At 41.6% G+C, this 27626-nt stretch overlaps 3 protein-coding genes across 3 annotated transcripts; 1 reads left to right on the top strand and 2 right to left on the bottom strand.

Annotated features, from left to right (window-relative positions):
- The first annotated feature begins 2694 nt into the window (after positions 1-2694).
- Positions 2695-7754, top strand: LOC109856304 (DNA damage-binding protein 1). Its single transcript, XM_020431426.1, has 5 exons — positions 2695-2841; positions 2936-3084; positions 3388-6104; positions 6202-6598; positions 6694-7754. The coding sequence occupies exons 1-5, from the start codon at positions 2772-2774 to the stop codon at positions 6775-6777; spliced, it is 3417 nt and encodes a 1138-aa protein (XP_020287015.1). The 5' UTR covers positions 2695-2771; the 3' UTR covers positions 6778-7754.
- Positions 7679-9056, bottom strand: LOC109856305 (ADP-ribosylation factor-like protein 16). Its single transcript, XM_020431427.1, has 2 exons — positions 8142-9056; positions 7679-8024 (listed from the first exon to the last, which is right to left on the bottom strand). The coding sequence occupies exons 1-2, from the start codon at positions 8346-8348 to the stop codon at positions 7704-7706; spliced, it is 528 nt and encodes a 175-aa protein (XP_020287016.1). The 5' UTR covers positions 8349-9056; the 3' UTR covers positions 7679-7703.
- Positions 9057-9093: 37 nt separating this feature from the next.
- Positions 9094-27618, bottom strand: LOC109856311. Its single transcript, XM_020431432.1, has 8 exons — positions 25687-27618; positions 13642-25487; positions 13329-13526; positions 13089-13208; positions 12209-12466; positions 11922-12038; positions 11296-11367; positions 9094-11194 (listed from the first exon to the last, which is right to left on the bottom strand). Exons 2-8 carry the CDS (start codon positions 24832-24834, stop codon positions 11123-11125), a joined length of 12030 nt encoding a protein of 4009 aa, XP_020287021.1. The 5' UTR covers positions 24835-25487; positions 25687-27618; the 3' UTR covers positions 9094-11122.
- Positions 27619-27626: the final 8 nt, after the last annotated feature.

The raw sequence follows: 27626 nt of genomic DNA, 5'->3' as shown, positions 1-27626 counted from the left end.
ATTCTTATGTGTATAAAAAAAAAGTTGTATATAAAAAATTGAAGTGTTTTCTTTTGATAGTTCAATTAATTATATATAATGAAAAGCTAGTATGCATTTTTGTCTCGTTTGAAGATACTACTAAACGCAGTATATAAATATATATTGGATCAACTTTATTAATAAATTACTAAATCAGCATCTCAATCGAAGCTGTTGCCGTGTGTGTATGTGCGTGAAGAAGAACAAGATTGAGAAGAAATTACGCTAATTTATCGAAATTTTACGCTATTACATATATATGCTATTGTCTATTTATTAAAAAAAAACTGGTATATAATACAAGAGATATTATAAAGTTTTTTATATATTTTGTTGACAAATTCGAAGGCTTGTGGACGATTCTTAATAAAATTGCACAAATATTCTAGAAAGAACGAATCCAGACAGCACAGGTAAGGCCTAAAGACATCTTAAAGATGTTTAAAACCAAATAGACATTTTTAAGTCATCTTTTAATCGTCTTTTAGAGATATGTGCTGTCTGAGAAGACTGAAGTAAAATTGTGAATTTTATTCGCGAGATATGTATAGTGAAGTTTTTGAAAATAACATTGTACACAAGAAACAATTAAGAAACCTCGTCAATCTGAACACGCAATTTGTTTCGATTGATTGTTGATATTTATACTTGGTCACACAAGTCGACTGGATACTTATGAAAGTGATCGAATTAGGTGGCTTTGATACTCCAAGATAAGTGACAGATAAGCCAAAGAGTATACTGAAAAATCGACGTATTGGTCAAGTTTAAATAAGTACGCACATTATCAAAAGAGTGATTAATATTGTGGACACGTTATCATATAATATATAATTTGAATATTTTCGGAAACATCTTGTATATTATCTATACTGTTAGAAAAAAAAATACCTAAAAGACTTTATATTAAAATTTGTATTTTAACTCTTGAGGGAAGGAGAATGGAGGAGAGCATTTTGTAAATCGCGCTCTCAGGGCGGTTACGAAAGAAAAAACAAATTGGACATTTTAAAACTTTTGTTTATACTTAAGAATTGACTAAACAAAAAAATTAATTGATGTTTCTTTTTATATGACCGACCTGATAGCACAATTTTGCGCGTAATAAATGTACAGCATGAGTGTCCCAAAGGGGTTAAATATTCCGAGGAATTTGAAGAAATTATTCTTTTTTTTACGTAATGTATATATATTATTAACATCGAGAGAATTATGTTCAATTATAAGTTAGAGATTGTTATTTGACATCTCTGAAGACTATGTTTCACTCTCTAGTGTGATTTTTGCTGGCCTTGCAAAGTCAAAAGAAAGAGATTAACTATATATATACATATTATATAGTATAAAGAGGTATATTCACACACAAATTATATTATTAGGCAAGAGAAAAAAAAGAAGACAGAAAGAGAAAATAGAAAATACTCTATATTGCTAGAGATATATAAATATATTTTGTATCTAACATATTAACTCTCTTTTACAACTAATTCAAATACTACTTTCTGATAAAAAAAAAAAAAAAAATACGTATTCCTATGACCTATATGACGCCAATCACGAAGATACTAAGATTTTTTCTTTTTATTGTTTTCGCGTTTCGAAAATTGAAAATGTAGAAAACAAACTGTGAATGATCTTCAGCTGATGTTTGCGAATTATACCATATTGTCACTCTTATGTGTGTTACGTTTCTCTGTAGAAAATAAGAGTAATCAGAGAGCAAAAGAAATATTCATACTGTAGAAAAAGGAAAACTTACATGAACATTCTTTTTTTTTGTAGAAAAAATCTAATTTGTAACAATGTTTGTAAATCAAGTTTCATGAAATTACGCTACACAAAAAATCGTAAATATGCAATGTGCACAATAAAATTACATGATGAATTATATTACATTGTCAATATGTAACAATTTTCAAACGCCACGTAAAACTCTGATTACTGAAATAGTACATATATATAAATATACATTAAATATTATATACAAAAAGAAAATAAAGAACAGATAACATATATCGATGTTTTACTTGTATATTGATTCGATGGAAAAAAATAGAGAAGCGAACAGTAGAATGTAATTAGAAATCGGCCGCTCACACATAGAAATTTTTCACTTTTTATGTGGAATTTTATTTTATTTTAAAATTATAAACTACTACCTTAGTATTTAGTAATATTTATACGTTACGAACTATGTGACCATAGCATGGATTGGTTTGGTTCAAATCAGAGAGAAAACTGAGAGCGGCCAGGGCCATATGAAAAATAACTGTAATAGCTTTTCTGACCTGTAAGCTATGTCCAGGTGATGCACATTGAACTACAGCCATGTCCACGAGCGACTCTTGTCGGTGCGTGCACTATGTGCAAACGTGGACATGATTCTATTCCGCGCTAAATCCACAACGTACGGTCTGTTCTGTTTACATCCTGACAGGTTGAGTTTATATTTTGACCGGTAAAACCATGCAGACAACTGTCTGTTACTGCACATGCTCCGCAACAGATCAGGGAGCCACCTTCTCATTTCACCAGTGTAGCCAAAGTATAGAAAAAAAACAGACCTATAAATCGACTCCCTATACTGTGGCACCGATCGGCCGTTGTGGACGGGACGTAATGTGCTTGAAATGCAGCCAACTTAGTGGCGCGATAAATTGAAAAACACGCTTGTTGAAAAGTGTTGGAAAGACCTCGGGTTATACGTGGTCTTGGAGTAGTAGTGTTTATTAAAGTGTTAGACGAATATTATGAAAGCTATGTCATATCATTACGTTGTGACGGCACACAAACCCACAGCTGTCAATGGCTGCGTGACCGGTTAGTAAAGAAATTTGACGAGATCGAGGATAAAAAATAAGCGCGAGATTACGCAAAGTGGAAGTTGCCGCATAATCGCTTTGTTATGTTCAAGGTAATTTTACTTCACCGACAGATCTGAATCTGATTCTGGCTAAGAATGTACGTTTGGAGATATATCTTGTAACGCCAGAGGGTCTGAGACCTCTGAAGGAAGTCGGAATCTACGGCAAAATAGCCGTTATCAAGTTTTTCAGGCCAGCGGTAAGGTTATCTTTACGTGTAGATTTGCCTTTCAATTATATGTACGAGACATACTTGCCGACAATTTTATTATGTTTTTTTTGTGTACAAGTTTTGAAAACAAATTGCTATTCCAATTCCGAGCAATTTGCAGGAATTAAATTTTGTCAGCGTTTATATTGATTGTTTATTGATATTTTCTCAGTAATGTTTTATTCATCAAACAAGAATATGTTGATTAATCTATTTGTATTGGTGTGAGTTGACCATTTTTGTATGGTACAAGTTTGATTTCACAAACGTTTAATTTTGTTTGTCTGACAGCATGAGAACAAGGACCTCTTATTTTTGTTAACAACACGTTACAACGCTATGATTTTGGAATGCATTGGGGAAGGAGAAGACATTGAAATAATAACAAAGGCACATGGAAATGTAGCTGATCGAATTGGAAAGGCATCAGAAACTGGAATCAAGGCTGTTATTGATCCGAAGTCGCGAGTAATAGGTCTCAGACTGTACGATGGACTGTTCAAGATCATACCTTTAGACAAAGATAATCCCGAATTGAAAGCGTCCTCTATTCGTATGGACGAGCAACAGGTGCAAGATGTAAATTTCTTATACGGATGTGCTAACCCCACTTTAATCCTGATTCATCAAGACATCAACGGCAGACACGTTAAAACGCACGAGATCAACTTGAGAGAAAAAGAATTCTCAAAGATACCTTGGAGACAAGATAATGTAGAACGAGAAGCCATGATGGTAATTCCTGTGCCGTCTCCTATTTGCGGCGCTATTATAATAGGACAAGAGAGCGTTTTGTATCACGATGGCACCACGTATGTTACCATTGTGCCACCGATTATTAAGCAGAGCACCATCACCTGCTACGCTAAAGTGGATACTCAAGGACTAAGATATTTACTGGGCGATATGGCCGGTCATCTGTTTATGTTATTTTTAGAAGTAGAAAAGAAGCCCGACGGATCGCACGTGGTAAAAGATCTAAAAGTAGAATTACTGGGTGAGATTAGTATACCGGAATGCATAACTTATTTGGATAATGGCGTGATATACGTCGGCAGTCGTCTAGGAGATTCTCAGCTGATCAAACTGATCACCAAGGCGGACGAAAACGGATCTTACTGCGTACCTATGGAGACCTTCACCAATTTGGCGCCAATTGTCGATATGGCCGTAGTGGATTTGGAAAGACAAGGGCAGGGACAAATGGTTACATGCTCGGGTGCCTTCAAAGAGGGTTCTCTCAGAATCATTCGAAACGGCATAGGTATTCAGGAGCACGCAAGCATCGATCTGCCGGGCATCAAGGGCATGTGGGCTCTCAAGGTCGGCGGCGGTAACTTCGACAACACGTTGGTGTTGTCGTTTGTCGGACAGACCAGAATCTTGACTCTGAACGGCGAGGAAGTGGAGGAAACCGATATACCGGGTTTCGTCGCGGACGAGCAAACGTTTCACACGGGCAATGTGACCAACGATTTATTTATACAGGTCACTCCTACGTCCGCCAGATTGATCTCGCATGAGAGCAAAATGGTCGTCTCCGAGTGGGAACCGCAAAACAAGAGAACCATCAGCGTGGTCGCCTGCAACGGCACTCAACTTCTGTGCGCTACCGGTAATGATCTTTTCTACATGGAGATCACGTGCAATCAAATTGTAGCCAAAGGATTTACTACTCTGGAGCATGAGGTAGCGTGTCTGGATATCTCGTCCTTGGACGGTCTCAGCGAGGCTAAGATCGTCGCCGTTGGTCTCTGGACAGACATATCTGTTCGCATTTTAACGCTACCAACTCTAGATCAGATCAACAAAGAACTCCTTGGCGGAGAAATCATCCCAAGATCAATATTAATGACTTGCTTTGAGGGTAACACGTACTTATTGTGCGCTCTGGGCGACGGCAGCATGTATTATTTCACTCTGCAGCGACAATCCGGTATTCTCACGGACAAGAAAAAAGTCACCTTAGGAACGCAGCCTACAGTCCTGCGCACTTTTAGGTCGCTGTCCACGACGAACGTATTCGCCTGTTCGGACAGACCTACTGTTATTTATTCATCAAATCACAAACTCGTCTTTAGCAACGTTAATTTGAAAGAGGTGAATCACATGTGCTCGCTCAACGCCGAGTCGTATCCCGACAGTCTGGCTCTGGCGACCGATAGCACGGTAACGATCGGCACCATCGACGAGATTCAAAAGCTGCACATAAGAACGGTCCCGCTCGGAGAATCACCAAGACGGATCGCTTATCAGGAGAGCTCGCAAACCTTTGGCGTGATTACGATGCGTGTGGACGTGCAGGAGAGCAGCGGCGTGAACATCGTCAGGCCGTCCGCATCCACCCAGGCGTCAAGCAGCAGTCACATCGCGTCGCATAATAAACCGAGTGGACACACGGCCAGCGAGATCGGCCAGGAAATCGAAGTGCACAATCTTCTTATAATTGATCAGCACACTTTCGAGGTATTGCACGCGCATACATTGATGCCTACGGAATACGCTTTATCCTTGATCTCTACAAGATTGGGTGAAGATCCTACGTCTTATTTCGTGGTTGGCACTGCCTTTATCAATCCCGACGAGACCGAACCAAAGATGGGAAGAATATTGCTGTACCACTGGAGCGATGGGAAGCTGACTCAAGTTGCAGAGAAAGAGATTAAAGGTTCATGCTATTCATTAGTAGAATTCAATGGAAAGCTACTCGCAAGCATTAACAGTACGGTGCGATTGTTTGAGTGGACTGCCGAAAAGGAACTCAGGCTAGAGTGTTCGCACTTCAACAATATAATTGCTCTCTATCTGAAAACCAAAGGTGATTTTGTCTTAGTGGGAGATCTCATGAGATCCCTCACTCTGTTGCAATATAAAACCATGGAAGGCAGCTTTGAAGAAATAGCTAGGGACTACAATCCAAATTGGATGACAGCTATTGAAATACTAGATGATGATACTTTCTTAGGTGCTGAAAATTGTTTCAATCTCTTCGTTTGCCAGAAAGACAGGTGTGTGTTTACTATAAAAGATCTGTTTCGATATTTTTAATGAGAGAAAACGATTTTAGAATATTAATGATGATTTTTCCTTTTTTTTTTTTTTCAGCGCCGCGACTTCCGAAGACGAGCGGCAACAAATGCAGGAAGTTGGCCAATTTCACTTGGGCGACATGGTCAATGTCTTCCGACACGGTTCGCTGGTGATGCAGAATCTAGGAGAATCGAGTACACCCACCATGGGTTGCGTGTTGTTCGGAACTGTCAGCGGGGCCATTGGCTTGGTGACGCAAATTCCGTTCGCGTTTTACGAGTTTCTGCGCACTTTGGAGGATAGACTGAACAGTGTGATAAAAAGTGTAGGCAAAATCGAGCACAACTTCTGGAGAAGTTTCAACACGGATTTGAAGATAGAGCAATGCGAGGGATTTATAGACGGCGATCTGATAGAGAGTTTCCTCGATTTGAATCATGACAAAATGGCGGAAGTTGCTATGGGCGTTATGGTAATTCGATCAATGTTTTACCAATGTTGTGTTTATATATTTGTATTTTCTCGTGAATCATTTACTTTTATAATTACATGTTTCTTTATTTTTAGATCGATGATGGTAGCGGCATGAAGAAGGAAGCAACGGTGGACGATCTTGTAAAAATAGTAGAGGATCTTACAAGGATACATTAAATATACTATATATTATACAAGCATTGTTTTAAATTTTTATGTTTGTGAAAAGATTGTAATAACAATAGGGATATAGATGTTCTCAAAAGACAATTCAAACAAAAGCGCGAACGTTCAATTTTTACATTACATTATTATTTCCATCGCCGCAAAAGAATAATAAGAACTTGCAAAAGTCCTTATTACACTTCGCGTGTGATAAGAACTTGCTTACAAATCTTTAGATTCGCAATCACACATGTGTGCAAAGTGTATTACAGATATTCCAGCATTTTCAACATGTTACCTGCCACGCACTATTCATTCATAGTCTCACAGAACTGCAATACCATACCTTATACCTTTGTTAATTATAAATTGTTTTATTGCTAATTTGCATTGATACTTCTGCTATTCTATCTGGTAATTTTGTGACGTAATTCTCTAAATTTTTGCGCAGACAATAACAAAAATAAGTGGAGATCGAGCAGAAGAAAATTCGTCTCGAAAGCGTGCAACTGAAAATACGAAAAAACTATATATACGCCGTGACAGTCAAACATGTTGAGAGTACTTGTCGCGGTCACGTTGCGTTACGACGCTCGGACACGAGAAAAAAAAATACACTTGAAATTCCTACGATATAATTAAAATATTTATAGCTGGTAATTTTCTCGCTTCCGATCGTCGTGATGATTAAATACTACACGGCGACAAGAATAAGAGATTCCCTTTTGTGTTTGCCGCACGTTGCCACTTACGATGAGCAGTATTTTGTAGAATTGCATTAAGAACGTAGCGAAGTAATATGTAATAGGGTAAAACATTCATTCGCATGGATTTATTTTCAATCACGAGTGTGGTTTGTAGTAACTTTATATATCTTTGTAAGACTGTAAGTGTAAATAAAAGTAACGGAGCATTTTTGAAGCTAAAACAACGCTAGCTTATTTGTTGGCGTTGAGAGTGGCCTGAAGCGTTTCCGGATCGAATAGCCAGCCACGGAGTTCTTCGATTCCCTGACCCGTCATCCCGCTGGTTTCCAGCACGGTGATCTTCTGTGTCACCTCTTTCTGCAGACGCACATACTGCAGCATCAGTAGAGCCTCGTTCCTCATCTGACGATACGAGACGTCCATTTTGTTCAATATAAGGGCGATCTTTATGTTTCGCAAACGCGGATCTACGAGAAAGGAATAGAGCAGGACACCGGCCGCACTTATTTGGCAAAGATTACTGGTGTCTATCACGTAAATGATTTTATGAATCTGGCAACAATAGAAAAAAAACAAACAAACAAATGTGTGTTGTAACATCAGAAAACTCGAAAGAAGCATTGCGAGTTAGTTCACGTAATGCGGTTTTTTGTTTCGCAACAAAAATACCTTGTCAAAGTAATGCTTCCATATTGGCGCCATGTTACCTCCGATCTCTTTGATCACCATGTCGAACTCGCCGGTCTCGTTTTTCACGGTAAATAAGTTAATCCCGTTGGTGGACACGCTATGAGTTGCGTCGTCGATGTCGTCTCCCTGAAGACTCTTCATCAGAAAGGTTTTGCCCGACTTGACCGGTCCAAGACAGAGACACATCTTCTATCCGTATTTAAAGTATTGTTTATTATTTAACTTTTTTATGTGCTGAAACGACGAAACATGTACTAAATTTATTTTTCAACTAACGCCAACATAGACACCGCGACATTTTTTGAGATGGGTTACAACGACCAACAGACTAATATTGATTTAACAGGTTCATCGTAGCGATGAGACATAAGTTTCGTCAATAACATCCTTTGATCGATTAAGGCGCGTAGTTGCAGAATTCTCAATAAAAATCACACAGTGATCGAGAATGTTTAATAATTCTGCATCAAGTTTGATATAAAATAATTCTCATTTAAGAAACTAAAAACTTTTTTTTTAATAAATGAATAAACTATTCCATATAAAAGTAAATTGTCGATAGAAATTAAAAAGATAATCTAACTATTTTCTTAACTTACAAGTTTTTTTGGCACTAGTTTCGAAATTTAAAAGCATATAATGTTTGAAAAGTTTGATTCCTAAACAGGTTTCTTACCGTTTGTTCTGTTGATTCTATATAATTTTTTATGCACTCTACATATAGTAATTTTAATTCAATTCTGCGATTAAACGCCTTAATTACAAATTATATCTATAACTTACTTGTTAAAAGACATCAGCACAATACAAAGATCTCTAACACTTTTCTATACATATATATCTTTATATACATTTGTTTTTGTAACTTAATAATATATTTACACTTTTAATATAGGTATTTTATACTTTTTTGTTTTTAAATGTGTGTGAATAAATTTTTATGTGAATACGAAAAATATATATATATATATATGTATGTATATATATATATTTTATTCACTTTGTGCACATGTTATCCCGTGCCAACGATGTCTTTACAAGTTCTAAACATTGAATGTTTTTAAAACAAAGAAAAAAATTATATAATAAAAGAAATAAGGAACTATGTGTGTGTGGAAATCTTTTTCGTCTTGCGTACATCCGTGACATCTCGTCTGCAACTCATGTGTAAAAACAACAGAAAATATATACATACAACGCGTATATATATATATGTGTGTGTGTGTATGTGTGTGTGTATTATCCTAATCGAAAACTTTACGTACGAAGAAAGGTATCAAATATCGTTATCCTAAGTAATATCCTAACAATATATATCTCCCACAGCTTTCGCATAAATATATATATGTGTATATATATGTATAGACAGCAAGTGTATACTGCGTACGTTTATAAATACAATATTATTATGAGACAGTTTTGGTGTTGACAATATTGAATATGTACATCCAGTCGATAAGTACACAATGTAATAACGATTAATGATACTTATTTGATTAAGTAATATATAAACTTATGTGATTCTTTATAGCGCACGCATATACACAACACGAATATCACTTTGATTTCGCGTGTCTTTTTTTTGTTTGTTAATTATATCACATGTGTGGCTTGTCACATAGTGTTTTTTTGGTACAGTTTCTTATTTACAACAGATGTTTTAATTGCAGCAAGATATATATATATATAGATATATAAATATATATATGTGTATGTGTGTGTTGATACCGTGCGTGTAACAAATTACGTGAGGAAAAAATGTGAAAAAAATATAATATATTTATACACGTATAAACACAATTATATAAATTATAAATTATAATGTAAACGTATTGAAATTGGTCAGTCTTTTCGTATTGAAATACGAAAAGACTTTCTGACCAATCCAATATTAAAGAAAAAAAAAATGATACGATATTGCGATGTACGTACGGTAGAGTCTCATAACGTCTCGTAGGAACACGATATAGCAGATCTTTTGCATGATAATAAAAACGAAATATCATGTTACAAATGTGTACACGCACACACAGATATACACCGTTAGAGTTACGAAATTCATATTTAACTATCGTGAAGTATTACTATTCCAGTCTCATGTTTTTAAAGAACATTATTGCAATTGCTTATTGTGAGAAATTGCTCATTCGCATAGATTAAATTTTTGCAACGCGCGTTTTCGAATAAAGTAGAAATTTATTCTTCGCTTCGCACGCTTAGCTATTTTTTCTTCTTAGTCTTCAGTAACTGTATATCTTTAATACAACTGTACTTTTCATATATATATATATATGTATATATGTATATATGTATATATATATATATGTATATATATATATAATATACGTACTATATTATATATAATGTGTAGCATTATGATCATCTAGTCTCTATCGGCTAAAAGTAAGCGATATTAATTAACAACACACGATTTTTCACTAAAAGTTCTTAGAAAGTTCGTACACGCTGTCGTATAGTACTATATGTAGTACCAGTCGTAATGATCATTTTAGCACCCTGTATGTAAGATGATATTATCAAATGATAATGATAAAGAATGTAAAACAATAAACATAACAATGGCCTAAAGCTATTTAAGAGATAAAGACACAGATATACACAATCAATCTTTCAGCCATGTGATATATACATATATATGCATATGTGTATATATATGCATGTGTATATATGTATATATATATATATATATATATATGCATCTAGACGTACTACAATGTTTATTCCAGTATAATTTCTGTTATTTTCTCGCAGAAAACGCTTCGCTACACGACAATAGAAGAGACCAGAAAAGAGTCTCTATTTTAATTGTTTTTCTCTCTCTTTAACTAAATTTGTCTTTTTGTCTCTTTAACTAAAGTACGTCTATCTTAAAAGCGAAATGTACGAGTAGAAAACCTGGCACGAGTGATGATTCCTTTGAACAGTTTTGTCTCGTAATCTCAAAGTAAGGCACATACTTCGGTCGGCATTTGCCACAAGTGCAAACGTTTGTCTTTACTTCCTGCTATAATCTGAAAGAGAACAGTAGAACTTGAAAGGTCGATAAAACATCAAGATAAATAGTGAAATAATAAGACACGTATGTAGATTCGAGTAAAAAAATTTTATTAACCTTATTATCTATTACTTCTATACTTAGCAGCATATTTCCCGGACCTGGTATAGTGCACACTAATTTGTGATTCTGCAAACAGATCAGAATAATGCAAATATATATCGTGTGAAGTAAAAGATTACTGACAGTGTCCCTATTATTGTCAATCGAAGTTTAAACGATTTATTAAATATGAGAACTACGCTGGTTTCATTGTTATTTATTCATTGTAACAATATTTGTTGAACATTTTGTTTAAATGTTTTCTAACGTATATTCGAGGATGTTTTTCGGGTTTGAACCGCGTTAGTGTCATTTTTATACCGACGTTCAGTGAACATTTCAGCTCAGACTTCATGTCAGGCTGCTCTTGAAACTCTGATGAAGTGAGCTAAAATGTTCACAAAAATCTCCGTATTAGAATTACACTAACGCGGTTCAAACCCGAAAAACATTCTCGAATGTTGATACAACAACACCGCGAAAGCATCAAGTATCAGACTATAAAATATAGTTTTTCATATTTTCAAAAATCTAATCTAAATTTTGATTGACAGTAACATTGTCAGTAATTGGGTCTTTCACCTCGATTAGTTAACAAGAAAGTTAACAACATAAGAGAACATATAAAGGATATCACTTACCCTCGTATCAAAAATATAAATATTGCCATCGTAACATCCCGCGAATAGCAATTGTTTGTGCAGCCGCATACACACAATGCCGACGCCGGCTTTGTATTGAATTGTCTGCTCGCCAGTCTGCAATTAGATTTTAAGATTTCAAATTGCGATTTCTTTGTCTCTTACAAAAAAAAAAAAAAAAAAAAAAAAAAAAAAAAAAAAAAAAAAAAAAAAAAAAAAAAAAAAAAAAAGAAAAGAAAAGAAAAGAAAAAAAAGAAACGCAACAAAAGAAGCAGTCATTTACTCACCGTGAAATCAAAAACGTTTATCGACGTGCTGCTTGTACCACAATAGATCAAGCCCTGATGGCGCATCAAACTGTAAACCGTGTGATTTTTCTGACTGCTAATCGTGCGAAGGAATAAGCCGGTCTGTGCGTCCCGTATCGTTATCGGTTGACTTCGGGACGCCACAATGAGAATTCTTCGCGAACCCTCGTTCGTCGCCTTGAGCGCGAGCACGGACATTTCCGAAAAGTGTATATTGCTTCCTTTGATGCAACCGGCCTGCAAACAAAAATAATTAACAAATATATGTCATGCGTTATCCTTTTGACTTTAAAATTGAATATCTTCGCGAAAAATCAATATTTTTTTTCAACTTTTTTTTTTATCGAAAGTCTGAACAATTCTGCGTTGATTAAAAAAACAATTGAAAAAATCTCTGGTATTTTCAAAGATATAAGCGTTTAAAAAAATTATATTTTTACTAGAGACGCCGATGCGCAATTTTTGGAATGGATCTGGAAGACTCATATTTGTTCGCGAAGGATTGTATAGTGAGAGCCAAAAGTGAGTGACAACTTGAAAATACAGAATTGATTCAAAAACTCACACATTTCACAAACATTTCAATGTGAATTACTAAAATACGTCTCCATATATGATTGAAATGCCACAAAAATATCACACATACCACCATTTTATTATTTAATCTTCATACTATAATCCGTAAATATTATACCTCATGTTTGTAAAAGTGTATACTCACTTTTGACTCTCACCGATAGACACTAACAAATACATTACGTGCAAATAAAATTATATATGATATGATTTTTTGTACTTGTATGATATACTTTTAAATCCATTAAAAATCCATGTCGAATTTGTGAACAAAATAACTTACTTTGATATTGAAACGGGAAACATTTCCGGACTTGGTTCCAATAAAAATCAATCCCCAAGCTTCGTCCATGCACTGAATGGCACTGTTTATCTGCACTGAATTCTTCATCAATTCACCAGTCTGAAAAAAAAAAATGTTTTATTTTTTTCTTCCATCGGGTTTTAACACAATAATAAATTAAAACCTATTATAGGTCGAATAAAAACAATTTAAAGCGAAGGATCAACCACTTGGTCGTACCATAATATTGTAGCAACGCAGATTGCCATCCAATGAACCGGAATACACAAACTTCTTGTTCATGGCGTCGGTGTTAATGTGGAGACACGTCACTGCAGATTTATGACCCTTGTAGATGTTTAATATCCTGTCGGACGTTCGACTGTACCTGTATATTTTGCCGTCTTCGCTCGCCGCTAAAAAAGAATTTTCAAAAACCTAGAAAGAAAAGAAAGAAACAGTTTATATCTAACGTATGTGTTAATTCGCACATATACCCACAGTATATGATGGAATCGCTTCAATATAATTTTTACGATGATGAGATTTTTACCTTAATATCCAGAATAGGACCGGTGTGATCATTATATTGTATTCTCATTGATTCCTGCTGATCGTCGGTCGTCGCCGCGTGCAAAGCAGGTTCCTGAACGATATTACTATCGCCAGTTTTCTTAATCAACTTTTCCTCTAAAACCTCAAGTTCGGATATGTCTTTGTCGCAAGACGCGCTCTGGGAAGAATCGTCTTCCGAGACCATCAAAGCGGGATGATCGCCGTGCGATACGGCGCGTTGTGCGGGTAATTTGTAAGAATCAGACGGATAAGAATTAACGTGAATTAATCCGTATTTTTCGAGAAGTCTCGAACTGACGTTCGGTTTCAAAAACGTATATTTACAATCGATCACTTTCACTTTGCAGTTCATCATTTGCCACTCGGTGTGTTTTCTCTTTCTCCGCGAAATTTTGCCCTTGGACTCTGAGCTCTCGGTAGAACCCGTTCTGGTGAGCTTAACGTTCTCACTGATATGTCTGTGGCTTCTTCGAGTCGGCACTGACGTCGCTTGCTTTCGACGAGGCTTTTTATTCATTTCCTCGTTTTTTCCGATCTCTTTAAGCGAAGAAGCGGAAGTCGACTCTAGACTAGACGTTGACTCGACGGGCGTATCAGCTGTCTCGTCTATCTTCTCGTCGCTAGCTGGAACAATATCACCGCTGTTTTCTGGAACAATCTTCTCGGACGATGCGGGAACATCATCGGAGTCGATCCTTTCCTCTTGCTCGGCAGTTGCGACTTCCATATTTTGTTCGTCCAGTTTCGTGGCGATCGCGTCGTCGTTTGACGACTGTTCGGATTCAGCATCCGATTTCTTCGGCTCCGTCTCTTCTGCGATAACATCCGTGTTGTGCGAGTCGCGCGCCGCGTCCGTCGTTGGATCCATCTTCTCGTTGGATTCGACGCTGTCGGTGGAACTAGTTTCCTTCTCAGGTTCCGAATAATCGAGCTGTACCGATTGCGCCGAGGACGGCACGTCTTTCGTACCATCATCGGTTGCCTCTTTTTCTTGCAACGCGCATGTGTTTTCCTCGACAGCGGGACTAGGATCTTTTGCCGAATCTTCATTTTTGTCTTTGTCTTCCTCGATCAAATCCGTCTCTTTCGCCTCTTCGCTCTTGTTATTATCCGTCGACTTAGTCTCAGTCTCCAATATAATCTCTGATTGTTTATTAATCTCTTCCACCTTCTCAGCGTTCGCCGGAAGCGCGCTCGAAGACGTAGAATCAACACCGGTCTCCGTTTCCTTGAATTTCTGCAACAATCTTACGCTGAAATCGTCGTCTATTAGTGTTTTGGGTACAGATACTTTAATATCTGGAATTTTATTACGATCTTTGGAACGATCATCGCGCGACATAGAGCCTGATCGCGTTCTCGAGTTCTCGATCAACTCGTTGTCTGCGGAATGTTTTTCAATTAAAGTGTCTTCCGGTGTCACGCTGCTGTCAGGCTCCATATTACGTTCGTCTTGGAAGGTGACTCTGTTCTGGCTCACGGATCTGAAAACATAATCCGAGCTACTGTTAGCATCGTTATTATCCTGCGGTGCAACCTCACCGACGTTCTCTTTCTCCGATGACGGCCAATCCGAATTGGCGTTCGCTTCGGCGTCGATGCAAAACTGATGACTCGGCTGTAACACAGAAGAGACGTTAGATGTTGAGATGTCGTTGGGAGCGGGCGCTTCCGGCTGAGGTGGCTTATCCTCTTGCGGATTCTCCTCTTGCGGATTCTCCTCTTGCGGATTCTCCTCTTGCGGATTCTCCTCCGCTTTATCCGTTTGAACGGCGTTTGTCGCCTCGTCCAAGTTCTTCGTCCGGTCCTTCGTGTCCTTCTTCTTGTCGCTGAGCGAGTCGAGCAAATCTCGCTTTTGCTGCAACTTTCTTATGTACAGACAAGACAGTGGCAGTTCCTCCTCCTCCTCCGTCAGTTTGTTGACCGAGTTTAGAAAAATGTCCAGTTGCTTCTTCTTCTTCTTGCGCATCATCGCCTTCATCTTTCGCGACTTGGCCATTTCCTTCTTCAGCGACTCGTCGAGCAGAACGAGAGGCGATATCGTCTTGCGATTCTCGTGCGTCTCCGACACGGTGTTCTGCACCATGGAATCCCAGGTGCTGTCGTCGGTATATATGGGTTCCGGCGTGCTGTGCACCTGTCTGCTCGACGGCCGCGAGCACGTCTTCGCGCATTCGCTCGGCGTTCGAGTCTCGCTTCTCTTGTCGACGTCTACATGTTCGGTCTCTTCCCTTTCGACCGAATTCGGTCGCTCCGAACGATTGTCCGCGTTCGTTTTGTCCGGCGTAAGATTTTTGCTCGCGCACGTCGAGGGCGGCGTCTTGTCGACGACGTTATCGTCGATCTTCGCCGCGGGTTCCTGCGTTCGCGCGTCGCGAACATCCAAAACAGAACTCGATTCAGACTCCTGATTATTCTTGGACCTGTTGTCAACCGGATCGTCAGGTTTTTTCTGCGAAGGAGCCAGAGCGACTCGCCGCTCCGTTTTCGCGTTCATTTTTTCCTTTTCCTTGGTCTTTACGTCGTCATCCTCGTCGTCCTCGTCGTCATCCCTGCGTCCTCTGCTGCTATTCAGTTCCAATCGCGGTTTCTTCTTCCACTTGATCACGGGCATTTTCGACTTGTGCGTGAAGTTCGCGATCTCATCTTCCTCGGAACTGTGAGATATGTTTCTCTTTCTCTGCTTGCTAGACGATCGTCTTGATAAAGACGTCGACGAGTGTTTATCTTGTTTGGCACGGTTTGTTGTCGTCTCGGCGTTCGGTGATAATTGTGTTATTGGCGACGTTCCAGACTGGACGGACATCGTATTATTTTCTCTCGCGGTGATGACCGATGTCACCGCGGCGGTGTTGTTCGCCACGGAACGCGACGCGTCATTAACTCCCGTTAACGACGCGTCGTTGCCGTGCAGCAACTCGTGCAACTTGAGCTTTTCGACCATCAAGTTGTGTATCTTCATGTCGATCTCCAACATTCTGGCCAGTATCGTTTCTCTCGCGTTACCGCCCGGCGTTTTCGATTTTTTCATGTCTTTGAGCTTCTTCATCAAACTGTCCTCGCTCGTCTTGCCCGAACGATTCTTCATTGACAACTTGTCCTTCAATCGGTGCAGAGCGGAATCGGCACCACGCTTGTGTCCATCGCGCTGCTCCTTCGAGCCGTATTTTTTCTCACATCTTCCAGCACCACTTTTCTTTTGAAGCAACAAATTCTCGACCTCCTTCATCTTCGTCAGTTCCACAACCGGTTTACGTTGCAAATTAAAAAGTTTGTTAACCGCAACGTTAACCGAGGACGTCGGTTGTGCGGGTTCATTCCCGTCGTTGTTTACACTCGTTTTCTTACGCGCGCACTCGTCGATGATCTTGATGTTGTTTTGCGTCGATGACACCATGTTTATGTTTACAAAATCCGCGTTAACGTGAGTCTCTCGTGCGTCCGTGCGCGTTTCGCTCACGTGCCACGCCGGTAGCGCCGATGTTTGGTAATTCGGAGCTACGACGTCTTCCCCCCCGCTCGTCCCCTCCTTTTCGAACATTTCGAGCGCCGCTCTCTCCGCCGATAGGTTGGTCGGCAATCGCGCAAAGTCGTTGGTCGCAACAACCTCTTTCAGAGCGGCTTTCGTCGGAATGACCGACGACGTTCTCGTCTCCTCGGCTCCGGCCGGGGAATGACCCGCCGCCGGCGCGCCGATCATTAAATCGTTATCGGCCGGTTTCAGGTTGTAACGCTCGGTCTTACGCACCTCGTCAGGCGATAACATTCCTCCGCATGATGTAATTGTCGTCATTTCCGGCGGGATAACAGCCGGGACGAGACCGTACTGAGGGGGGCTCGGCGGATTGACCGGAAAGGACGCGTCGTCCTTGTTGTCGAACTCGGTCGCGCTCGGCAGACGCTCGTCCAGATAAAACATGTTGTCGAGCTGCGCGTCGGAATCGAAATCCGGCAGTTTGTCGCAAGTTTTCTCGGAAGACGCGTCCGTCTCGAGATACATTGGATTGTTTAGATGATCGGCGACCTGATGAGTCGTCTCCGTCAATCTCAGATTGTCGTCCGAAACCGCGGCGGTGTCCAACGCGTCGGACAGACTCGGATCCGTCGCGGTCTTGAGTTTGCTCTTGAGATTTTTTATACGACTAGCGTCCCGAATCGACAATTCCTCGTCGTTGTCCTCGTTGACGAACATAGACGCGGTCGACAAACAATCTTTGAGCGTTAGCTGCTTGTCCGTCTCGCTGCTGTTCGCGTCGTTGTTCTCGTCAACGTGCAACGACGCGGTTCCGACTATCTCGCTCGGTGACTTTATCGCGGCCACCACTTCGCCGCACTCGTCAGCATCCGTAAGAGCGTCGGGTTTCTCGTCGCTTGTCGCGCACTCCTTATCCGCGGCGAGTAAAGTGTCGCTGCTGAAACCGATATTAAAATTCTCACCGGTGCCAATATCCACATCTTCCGTGTAATCCGTCGGTATCTCGTCGTCGTAATTTTCCCGCGGTCGCTCCAGTTTCATCATCGTGGAATTCACGGTTTGCGTAACGATAGAATTTATACTGTTGTCGTGCAAAAACAGTTTGCTCTTATCGGTGTCGATCTCGTTCAGACTGAAATTGAACAAACCGGATTGCTCGAAATCCATCACGGGCTCCTGGAGAAAACCTTTGAACGGGTTGCTCGCCAAACTCTCCGGTGACAAGACCTCAGGGTTATTATCCGCGCTCGTCGCCGCGCCCTGATGCTCGTGATTAACATTTTCGCTCGACATCTTGATGGCTTTCTTCACCAACGAATTATTATCGTTTTTACTCGCGGGCTTGTTGCACGTCGCGACGTCCTTCGAAATCATCGGTTTCGCATTGTTGACCTCCTTGTTGTTGATATTGCTCGTCGCAGAAGCGCTTATCAATTCCCGGTTCTCTTTGTTCTGCGAATCGATATCGCGGGTCGATCGAGGGGTCGCGTTTTTATTTTCCGTTGTGTCTGATTGATGATTATTCGATTTTTCAATCTGAGCTTGACTCGACGGAATCAAATTTTTTCTCTTCAATTTTCGAGGATTCTTTTGCAAAGGTTTGCTCTCGTCGTCAACGACAACGTTGGATTCCGTCGCCGTCGCCGCCGCCGTCGTCGTCGTCGTCGTCGTTGTCGTCGTCGCCGTCGTCGTCGACGCGTCGTCCTCGTCTTTCCGAGTTTCCCCATCCGCGATGACTTCGCAACCACTTGCCGCGCGTCGTTGATCCGCGTCGTTTCCCGCGCACGTCGTCTCCTCAACGCTCTCCCGCGTCGCCGTTTCGACCAACGGTTGCTCGCTATTATTTTTTACATTATCTGCATCGTCGACGTTTCTTTGTTCGACCACATCCTTCTCTTTGTTCGTCGCCGAGCATTCTTCCGGCTTATCGTCCAAATCGCGCGATAATAATTTGCGATCGTCAATATTGTCGATAATTTTTTCCAAACAATTTGTTGACAATTCGTTTATCGCGGCACCGCCATCGTTGTTACTCGCCTGCACCTCGACCGCCTTATCAACATTGCTGTTGGCATTGTTGTTCGCACTATCAATGTGATTACCGTGACAATCAATATTATCGATTTCTTTTTCATCAATCGTTTTCTCTTCCATTTTATCTTCCGTCTTTGTCGTATCTCCGATTGTTTCTGTTGTTTCTTGCAAAGACGAATTATTAATATCCGTCGAGACGGGATTAGTCGCGCATTTCGACGCGGTCTTTCTTTTCCCCTTCTTGATCGGATTCGATAATCTTTTTAATCTCAACTCTTTGCTCCCTTCCGATCGAATGTTGATGAATTTTTTGGCATCGGCCGGACTTTTCGATTTTTTTCTCGTCGTTGGAGCAGCTTTCGTTTCCGACGATCGTTTCGATTTTGACGAATTGTCGCGTTGCGGAACTGTCGCCGCGGACAACTCGCTCGTTTCCGTTTCGACGTCCGGATTTTCATCGATCGACTCGTTTTTCACGTTTCTCTTCTTGCTCTGCTCGCTTATGCGACGTCGTATCGTGCGCTCGTAATACGTTTTCAGATCGATCTTCTTGCTCGACTTTTGACTCGCCGTGTCCGCCGACACGTCCATCGATATCATCGTCGGCTCTTCCGCGCTCGACGCAACGTCAGCAACAGATAGTGAGATAGTTGGTTCGCATATCTTGTTATCGGCCTCGGTGTTGATAGCGGCCGCGGACGATTCACTCGACGCTCGTTCGCGTTTCTCATCGCGACGGTCGGAAGCGCGCACGTCATCGGGTAATAATTTTGCTGTCGCATTTCGAGCGGATTCCTGCGCGTTGTTGTCGATCGTCACGTCGGGATTTCGACCGAATCCGGAATTGGCGATCGACGTTGACGGGACGTCGACGATCTTATTGTCGTCGCGAACGGGCACCGTCGCAGTTGGACAGGGTTTCTCCAGATTTGCCGCCAGATTCGCCGCACTTATCGTGTCCCGCGGCACGCTGGTGAACACGTTCGGACGTATCTTGCCTTCATTTCTGTGAGTTGTCTCTGGCATTTGTTTAAGCTGCGCCTTCGTCTTCGTCGTCGGCGAAGCTGGCGTCGTTTGCAGTCGTCTATCTTCGGCGACAAGTAATTGTACGGTATTTATAGTCGCCGCTGGATTTTCACGCGTGGCGGGGGAGTTCAATCTGCCACCGCGGGACGACAAACACGTACTCGGTCTATTCTCCATCGGGATCGCGCTGCCAATCGCGTTCGCGAACGTCGTTTCGATATTCTCGTCCTGACCGATATCGACCTCCTCCTTGATCATCACCTGCTGAGCGACCTGCTGATCGTCCACCTCCTTCTTGATCTCGTCCGCCGTCAGCAATCGCGTCGGCGTTTCCTCCTCGCTCTCCTCCTCGTCCGATCCCGAAGAGTTGGTAAAGCTCTTCGCTTTCTTGCTCTTCTTCTTCTTGTGACGCAACCTCTTCTCACGTTTGTGTTTACTGTTCTTCTTTCGCGATCTCTTCGCTTTTCTCTTGCGCTCCTGCTCGATCTCGGCGTTTATCTCGTCTCTCATCTGCTCGTTCAGCGACCTCTTTTTGGCGACCTTCTCATTCTCTTTTATAACCCGCAACAATTTCGTAACGTTCGTATTATTATTGTCGTTGCTGTTCCCGCTGTCGCTTGTGCTGTTACTGCTGCTGCTGCTGTCGCGATCGTTTTCCGAGCATCTCGCAACGTGTCTTCTTTCATCACTGTGACGTCTCGGTTGCGTCTGTTGGTCACGTTCTAGGGAACGGCTCTGTCTCGCGTTGAATCTTAACGATTCCGACGAGTAGCGACGTTGAAGAGGATATTTTTTCGTTTGTTGTTTTGACAAGTGCGCGAATCTGGCAGTGTCCTGGGCTGTCGTAGGCAACGTTGTCGTAGGTAATGTTGTTGTTGTCGTCAACGTTGTCGTAACTGGAGACGTCGGATTGGCCTGAGTCCCATATTTCGCCAACCACTCCTCCCTCGTGAGATTTCTGTAGCGCGGTTCCTCCCGTTCTTTTTTCTTCCATCTGTCACAACCCTCGAGCCAGCGTATGCAATTTTCCGTATTGCGCGTCAAACTCTGATCGAAATTGTCTTGGGCTCGAGCGAAAACCGTCCCGTCGTCGGACGTGCTGCAGCGCGCGCGTTTCTTCTTATCCGCGGGCTGCTGATACTTCTTGGTCACTTCTGAAAATATATCATCCACATCATGCTGCAGACTCAATAAATTGTTGCAAATCGAATCGGAAGAAGACGCGACAATGCTCGACGTGTCATTTTGATGTTGCGGATTAACGTTATTTCTAATAACAACATCTTGCACCCGCGCGGCTGCGACATCAGTTCTCGCGGAAACGTCGTTACTTTTAATAGCATGCAGAGTCCGCGCGCCAGAGGAGGAATTAGGAGGCGTGTCGGTTCGTAAATTGGAGTTATTACTTTTACAATTGCGCGTCTTCGCGCCCCTGGCGGCATATCTCGTTTTCGCGTCGCTCTTAGTTCTCGCGCATTCTTGACCAACATCGTTGACCGACAGCGCTGTTCTATTTGCGTATTCCGCGACTTGCGTCGTGGGATTAGAGACATAATTCGCAGCGTCCGAATGACTACTTTGACCGCTCGTAGCGGCGACCGCCGCCGCCGCCGCCGCCGCCGCCGCCGTCGCCGCCGACGCGGCGGATTCCGCTTGAAAGTTCGTCTGCACGTTCATTTGCAACGCTTCGTTCAGGTGCTGTATGAACTCCGTGGGCAAATCCGTAATGGACACGACGGCGTCGGTGTCCAGCATCGCGTTCAGATGCTTGATAAACTCCTGCCGATCGTACATCTTCATCTTCTCGTCCTGCTCGTGTCTCTTCTCAAGCGACAACGTGGACTTCTTCTCTTTGACTAGACGCTTCATCACGAGATTGAACTTTCTGAGACTAGTATTATTCACCAAGTTGTAGATCTCGTTTGTGCTCATCTTCAACAGTCGGTTGATGACCTTGTCCTTCCAAGTGGTGTCCGAGATCGCGCTTTTGTTGCTCTCGTCTTGTTGCTCCGCCACGCGACTCTTCAACGAACCGACGCTCGCGACGCCAGATGATTTTTCCGCATAATCGGAGTTTTCTTGCTTTTTCTTCCGTGACACGACATTCGGATTCGCGGTCGCTTTGCTACCATCCGGTTTGTTTTCCTGTCTCTTCGAATTTCTATTCGATTCCTTATTTTGTCTCGTATTTTCCAAGTTTCTGTCACTTACCGAGGGTCTCGCTTGCGTCGTTCTCTTCGATTCCACGGATTGTATCGAACTCTTTTTGTTATTCGCTGTCTCGTTGACGCTCTCTTGTTGACGCGTGATCGTAGACCGTACCAGTTTTGATGTATTATTTAAGTTAAACACTACTTTAGGTCGATGGTCGTCAGGTATCAGCGACGAGTCTTTGGATCTCTCGGTCGCATCTGGCGTTGTAGTTTCTACCGACGGCAAATGCTTCGATGGTGTTTTTTCTTCAGGTACCTTGGTGTCGTCTGTTGTTTTTCTTTTGAGCTTCTTCGACTTGGTCTTCGGTTTTTCTGGGGGCAACTCTATGGTCTCTATGTTGCTAATAATGTTGACAGAACTGTTTTCGATAAGAGAGCTGGATTCCGACTGTTCCGGTTTGCTCGCCGTTAAACTCGTCATTTGTTCCGCGAACTTCATAGCTTCCTCCATGTCGTTAAGTCCGTCGTCTTTGCTGTCCTCGGGAGGTGGCGGGGGAACAGAAGGTTCCGTTAATTGCGCAAATGGAACCACTTGCAGCTGAGGAGCTGCATTTGGAATTTCTATTTGCATATGAGATGGAATATTCGTGTTGATGGCCGGATGACTGCTTGGTTGCATTACAGGCGGAATATTCGCGTTGATAACCGGATGATTGTTCGGCATCATAGGAACAAACGAGGAAAAGTTGTTCGCGCCAACAATAGGCGACAGATAAACGTTGTTCGGACTAGTCATTTCAAAAGACATCGGAGACGTGAATCCCACGTGTACATTTAATTCCGCATTGTAAGGTATCGGATTTTGATTATTAATGTTCCACGGATGATTCATGTTCTCGCAAGGCGAGGTCGTTGGTCCGATCAGATGTCTCATGTTTGGCGGCGGTTCCGCAGGATTGAACAACGGCGGTAAATCGAGAGGCAGTGGCAAAGCGCGCGGCTGATCCTGCTTCAGAAGTATCGGCGGCGGAGTAGTCGGATCAAAATCGGCAGGCAGTTCCAGCTCGGTGGTGTCTACCGGTGGAGACAAGTTCGGTGGTCCACTGTGGAAGGAATTGTCATGTATTCCTGACGATTGATTGTCTAACGACGTGACGTCGTTTAACACGGAAATTTCAACTTGCACAGATTCCGGCAACGTACAATCCTCCAATGTGCAATCATCATTGCAGTCAGATTTTTCTGGGTAGACACAACAATTCAAAGCGTCTTCTCGATTCTCCGGATTCAAAACGGGCTCCTGTTCGTCCTGCAAAATAATCTGATCTATTGGATTAGGTAAAAAAGAAACCTCCTGCACAATTGGTGTTTCAGATTCACTTTGTTGTTCTATCACGACATCCGTTGGATTGACTTCATTCTCTTCAGAGACATTCTGAAAGGTGTCCTGACTAATGTTCTGACAAAAAACATCTTGACAATGAATATCTTGAGGAATATCATGAGAAACATCCTGAGGGATGTCCTGAAGTATATCCTGGGGTACTTCATGAGAGACATCTTGAGGAATATCCTGCTGTTGTCCGCACTGATCTTGCACATTGTCGGTCAAAGATTCGTCGTACTGACATTGAAGATTTAAATCTAACGACCTACTCTCGACTATGTTACTCTCTTGGTACAGCGTCGATTGCTCTAAATTACAAGAATTATCTACTGACTCGTCACAATCCCATCTGTCAATTACTTCGTACCCGGAGAAATCATCCAAATTTCTCACTTGATCATTGGTCTCTTCCAACTGAGATCCATGTTCGTTCTCATTTAATATCACGTCGTTTCTTCTGCAGTCAGCAAATTCCTCAGATTCCGCTTCATGATGTTGTATAATATCAGGCCTCAAATTATCAGGATTTATGTTTCTCTCATCTTTCAGATCATTGCACGTCACGTCAAAGTCAGTTTGGTTGTTTCTTAAACAATCATCTTCCAAAGGATCAGGCACATCATCCTCGTTATGAATATTATGTTCCTTGTCCTTGCTAAAAGATAACTTTTGCTTCAAACGATCCGCGGCTTCGGTTATCTTCAACTGTCGTTCTTCCTCAGAACCGGGTAAGGGCAGTAAGGGCGTAGAATTAACGTGAGTTTCCTCGTTATCATCCAGTATAATGTCGTCCTCGAACATATAGTTCGGAGGCACGGGCAATCGATGGGGAGGAGGAAATCGGATATTACCGATGCCCCTTCCACGTCCATTGTGCGGTCTGAACTTTGGATTTCCACGAAAGGGCGGATAAAATACATTATTCAATTTCCAGCCCAATGGCCTGGGCTGTCCATGTCTCAGTGGCGGCGCTACGTGTCGCAGAGGCGGATGCAAGAACCGGGACCTGAAGATGCCTTTCCCGTGCGCGCCTCTCGGACCGAAGCCTCTCTTACGAGGAAAGCTGTTGTTGTTGTTATTGCCGTTATAACTCATCACACTCTCTGTTGAGACTCAGACTCGTCGTCGTCTTATTGACAAACTAAACGAAACCACTTGCTATACAAACTGACACCATACGATTTTTTGACGAATCAACGTTGAGACAACGTCGCGCATCTCCTTCGCGAACCGCACGCTTCGTTAAGTTAAAGTTTTCATCACGGCAAATTCGCGAGAAGAACAAGTATCAAAAATTAGCACGTTATCTTCGCGCGTGTCACCATATCGATCCCTTTCTCCTTTTCGCACGATAAAAACGTTTCTTCCAAATGACGGGCGTTCTAACCTTCACGGCACGTCACTCACGTTCCCTCTTTTCGGAATTAACTAAAATATCTCTTCTTCGCAAAAGCTTTGCTTCGAGAGCGATCCCCGATTCTTTCTTCCGATGTTTGTTCGAACGATCGTCGCAGTGTTTCCAGGGCGTTAAATGTCAATAAAATTCTCGGTCGTCCCTTCGCACCAACTGGTACGCCGTACGCGTTCGACTCAATTCCTCAAATGGTCAAATGGTCGGCCTCCGGAAACGAGTTCGATCCCGATGTTCCGATTTGACAACGTATATAAGTAACGAATTAAAAACAAAAATCAGAACAGTCGTTCTTTCAAACTTCTCGAGGTGAGATGCACAGTCCAAATTCTGTTAACTGTAAAAAAAAAACAAAGAAAACGTCAACACAGAGAGAAAGTATGTGTGTCTGTGTGTGTGTGCGTGTGGTGAGAGAGAGAGAGAGAGAGAAATGTCAATGAGCTCTTAACCACCAGCTCTCGCACTGACACATCGCACGGGTGTCGCAGCGCGTGTGTTTCATCTACTACGAAACAGAATATTATGCGGAAACTCACAAAACTCCGTAGTAAGAGACGAGCACGGCAAGCACGGTGTTTCGTTGCACCTCTCGTGAGCTTTCTCTCGTGTTCGTCGTTTGTTTGCTCCGATCTCGTAAGATCTCGTTAGAATCGCAATCAAGAGTCTCTCACGGTCCTCCCTTGTGCTGCGCACGTACGTACCCACACCACTCACTATTCCGTTCGAGTTTTTATTATGGCGTGTGTGTGTGTGTGTGCGACGCGATGAAAAACGACGTCGGGGAAGATCGCGCGATTGAGAAGGCACTTTCGCGCGGAGAGGAGAGAGAGAGAACGAGAGAGAGAGAGAGAGAGAAAGATCGCGGGGAATCGATCTTCCTTCTTATTACCAACACACGGGATCCTGCGGCATCCTGTTCGTGTCAAATAAGCGCGAAATGCTCTCGCACTTTTCGCGTGTGACGCAATTTGTCTCTTCCCGTTTGTATTTACGCGATTACCGCGGTTCGATTTAACACCACGCACCAGAGATTACGCGCGCACAGAACTGAACACGAAGGCCCTCAGTGCTGCTGTGTAAATAATGGAAAAATCGCCGGAGTGATGGCCAACACACAACGGGAACGCGGAGAACGAAGCTGTGTGTCGTCGCGACACATACGCCGCATGCGCTCACACTGTGCAAATGAGGGGCAACCAGTCACCTTAACAACGTGACGGATGTGGATAACATGCCATATTATTTGCATTATAACGCGGTATAATTGGTCGATTTTTGATGTTTCGCGCTGTTTTTTGAAACTCGTTTCGAGATCGCCGCTCGAACAGCTGTTTTCAAAAGAAATTTGAACATGAATCGGCGTTTTTTTTTTTCTTTTTTTTATAACGCAAATTTGTAACAATTTAACGATTAACGCAATAATCTCGCATTTTTGATTATCAGTAAAGATGTTTCTCCGTAATAAACGTCTCGCTTGAGACGATTACATTGTTAAAAATAAAATTTTATTATAAATCATTTTTTATTGAGGACTGGGTTTTAGTTTCAAAATAGAATACGCCCATAAATTATTCAGCGGAACCATGTATTCTTTGTCTGCGGTGTAAAACGCAGCTCTCCTTTTGTTGCTTAAAATGTGCGTATAAGTATCGTGATATTATTCAAAGCCACTATATGAAAGTCAATTACGAGAGTAATTGATGGTTAAATAATGCGTCAAGTTACCGCAAACTCAATTTCTTTTTCTTTGTTTCAGGTTTTGTTACGTATTTCGACGGCCTTTTAATTGTCGACAACGCAGATTTTTTTACACAAACAAATTTTACACTAGATATTTTAAATTATTTCGACAAGTTTTTGGATTTTTGGAAAAGAAACAAGCAAGAAACCACGAAAATCATTTCTCGCAGCAATCAATCACAAATTTTATTGTGCAGTAAAATGTACAGTCCATTATACAGAAATGTGTGTACAATTAATGCAATATAGTAGAAGATGTCTTTGGACAACAAATTTACTTTTTTTTGTTTTTCTTTTCTGATGACAGAAGTGGGATTTTCTCTTGAACACAAACGTGAAATCATTTCGAGTTTAATTCAAAGGATCAATTACACGTACAGCAGAATTTGTGCAAGATCTTTCGTATTTTCACGTTAAAATTTGTTTTTGCAATAACATTTAATGTGTGCACGTAAAATTCGCGACGTTACACACGAAACTCAAATTACACTGAGAATTTTGCAGCACCTTTCGCGCGTTGAGTTGTATCAACTATTGTATATAGAATTCAATTATTGAATAAAATACATAATTGCTCTTTAATGAGCCAAAACAAAGTACACGGTTAATTATTATACATAGAGATAAATATACATTTAGCTTTTGTAGAGCGCTTTCTGTAGAAAATAATAAATATGTATATATATATAATATATTAGTATCGATTCTCTTCTTTTTTGTGTATACTAATATAGAA

The sequence above is a fragment of the Pseudomyrmex gracilis genome, unplaced genomic scaffold (assembly GCF_002006095.1).
Source record: "Pseudomyrmex gracilis isolate BER0280 unplaced genomic scaffold, ASM200609v1 scaffold_113, whole genome shotgun sequence".
Classification (NCBI taxonomy): Eukaryota; Metazoa; Arthropoda; class Insecta; order Hymenoptera; family Formicidae; genus Pseudomyrmex; species Pseudomyrmex gracilis.
Note: the sequence above shows the minus strand (reverse complement) of the source record. Positions and strands in the feature narration are given on the sequence as shown.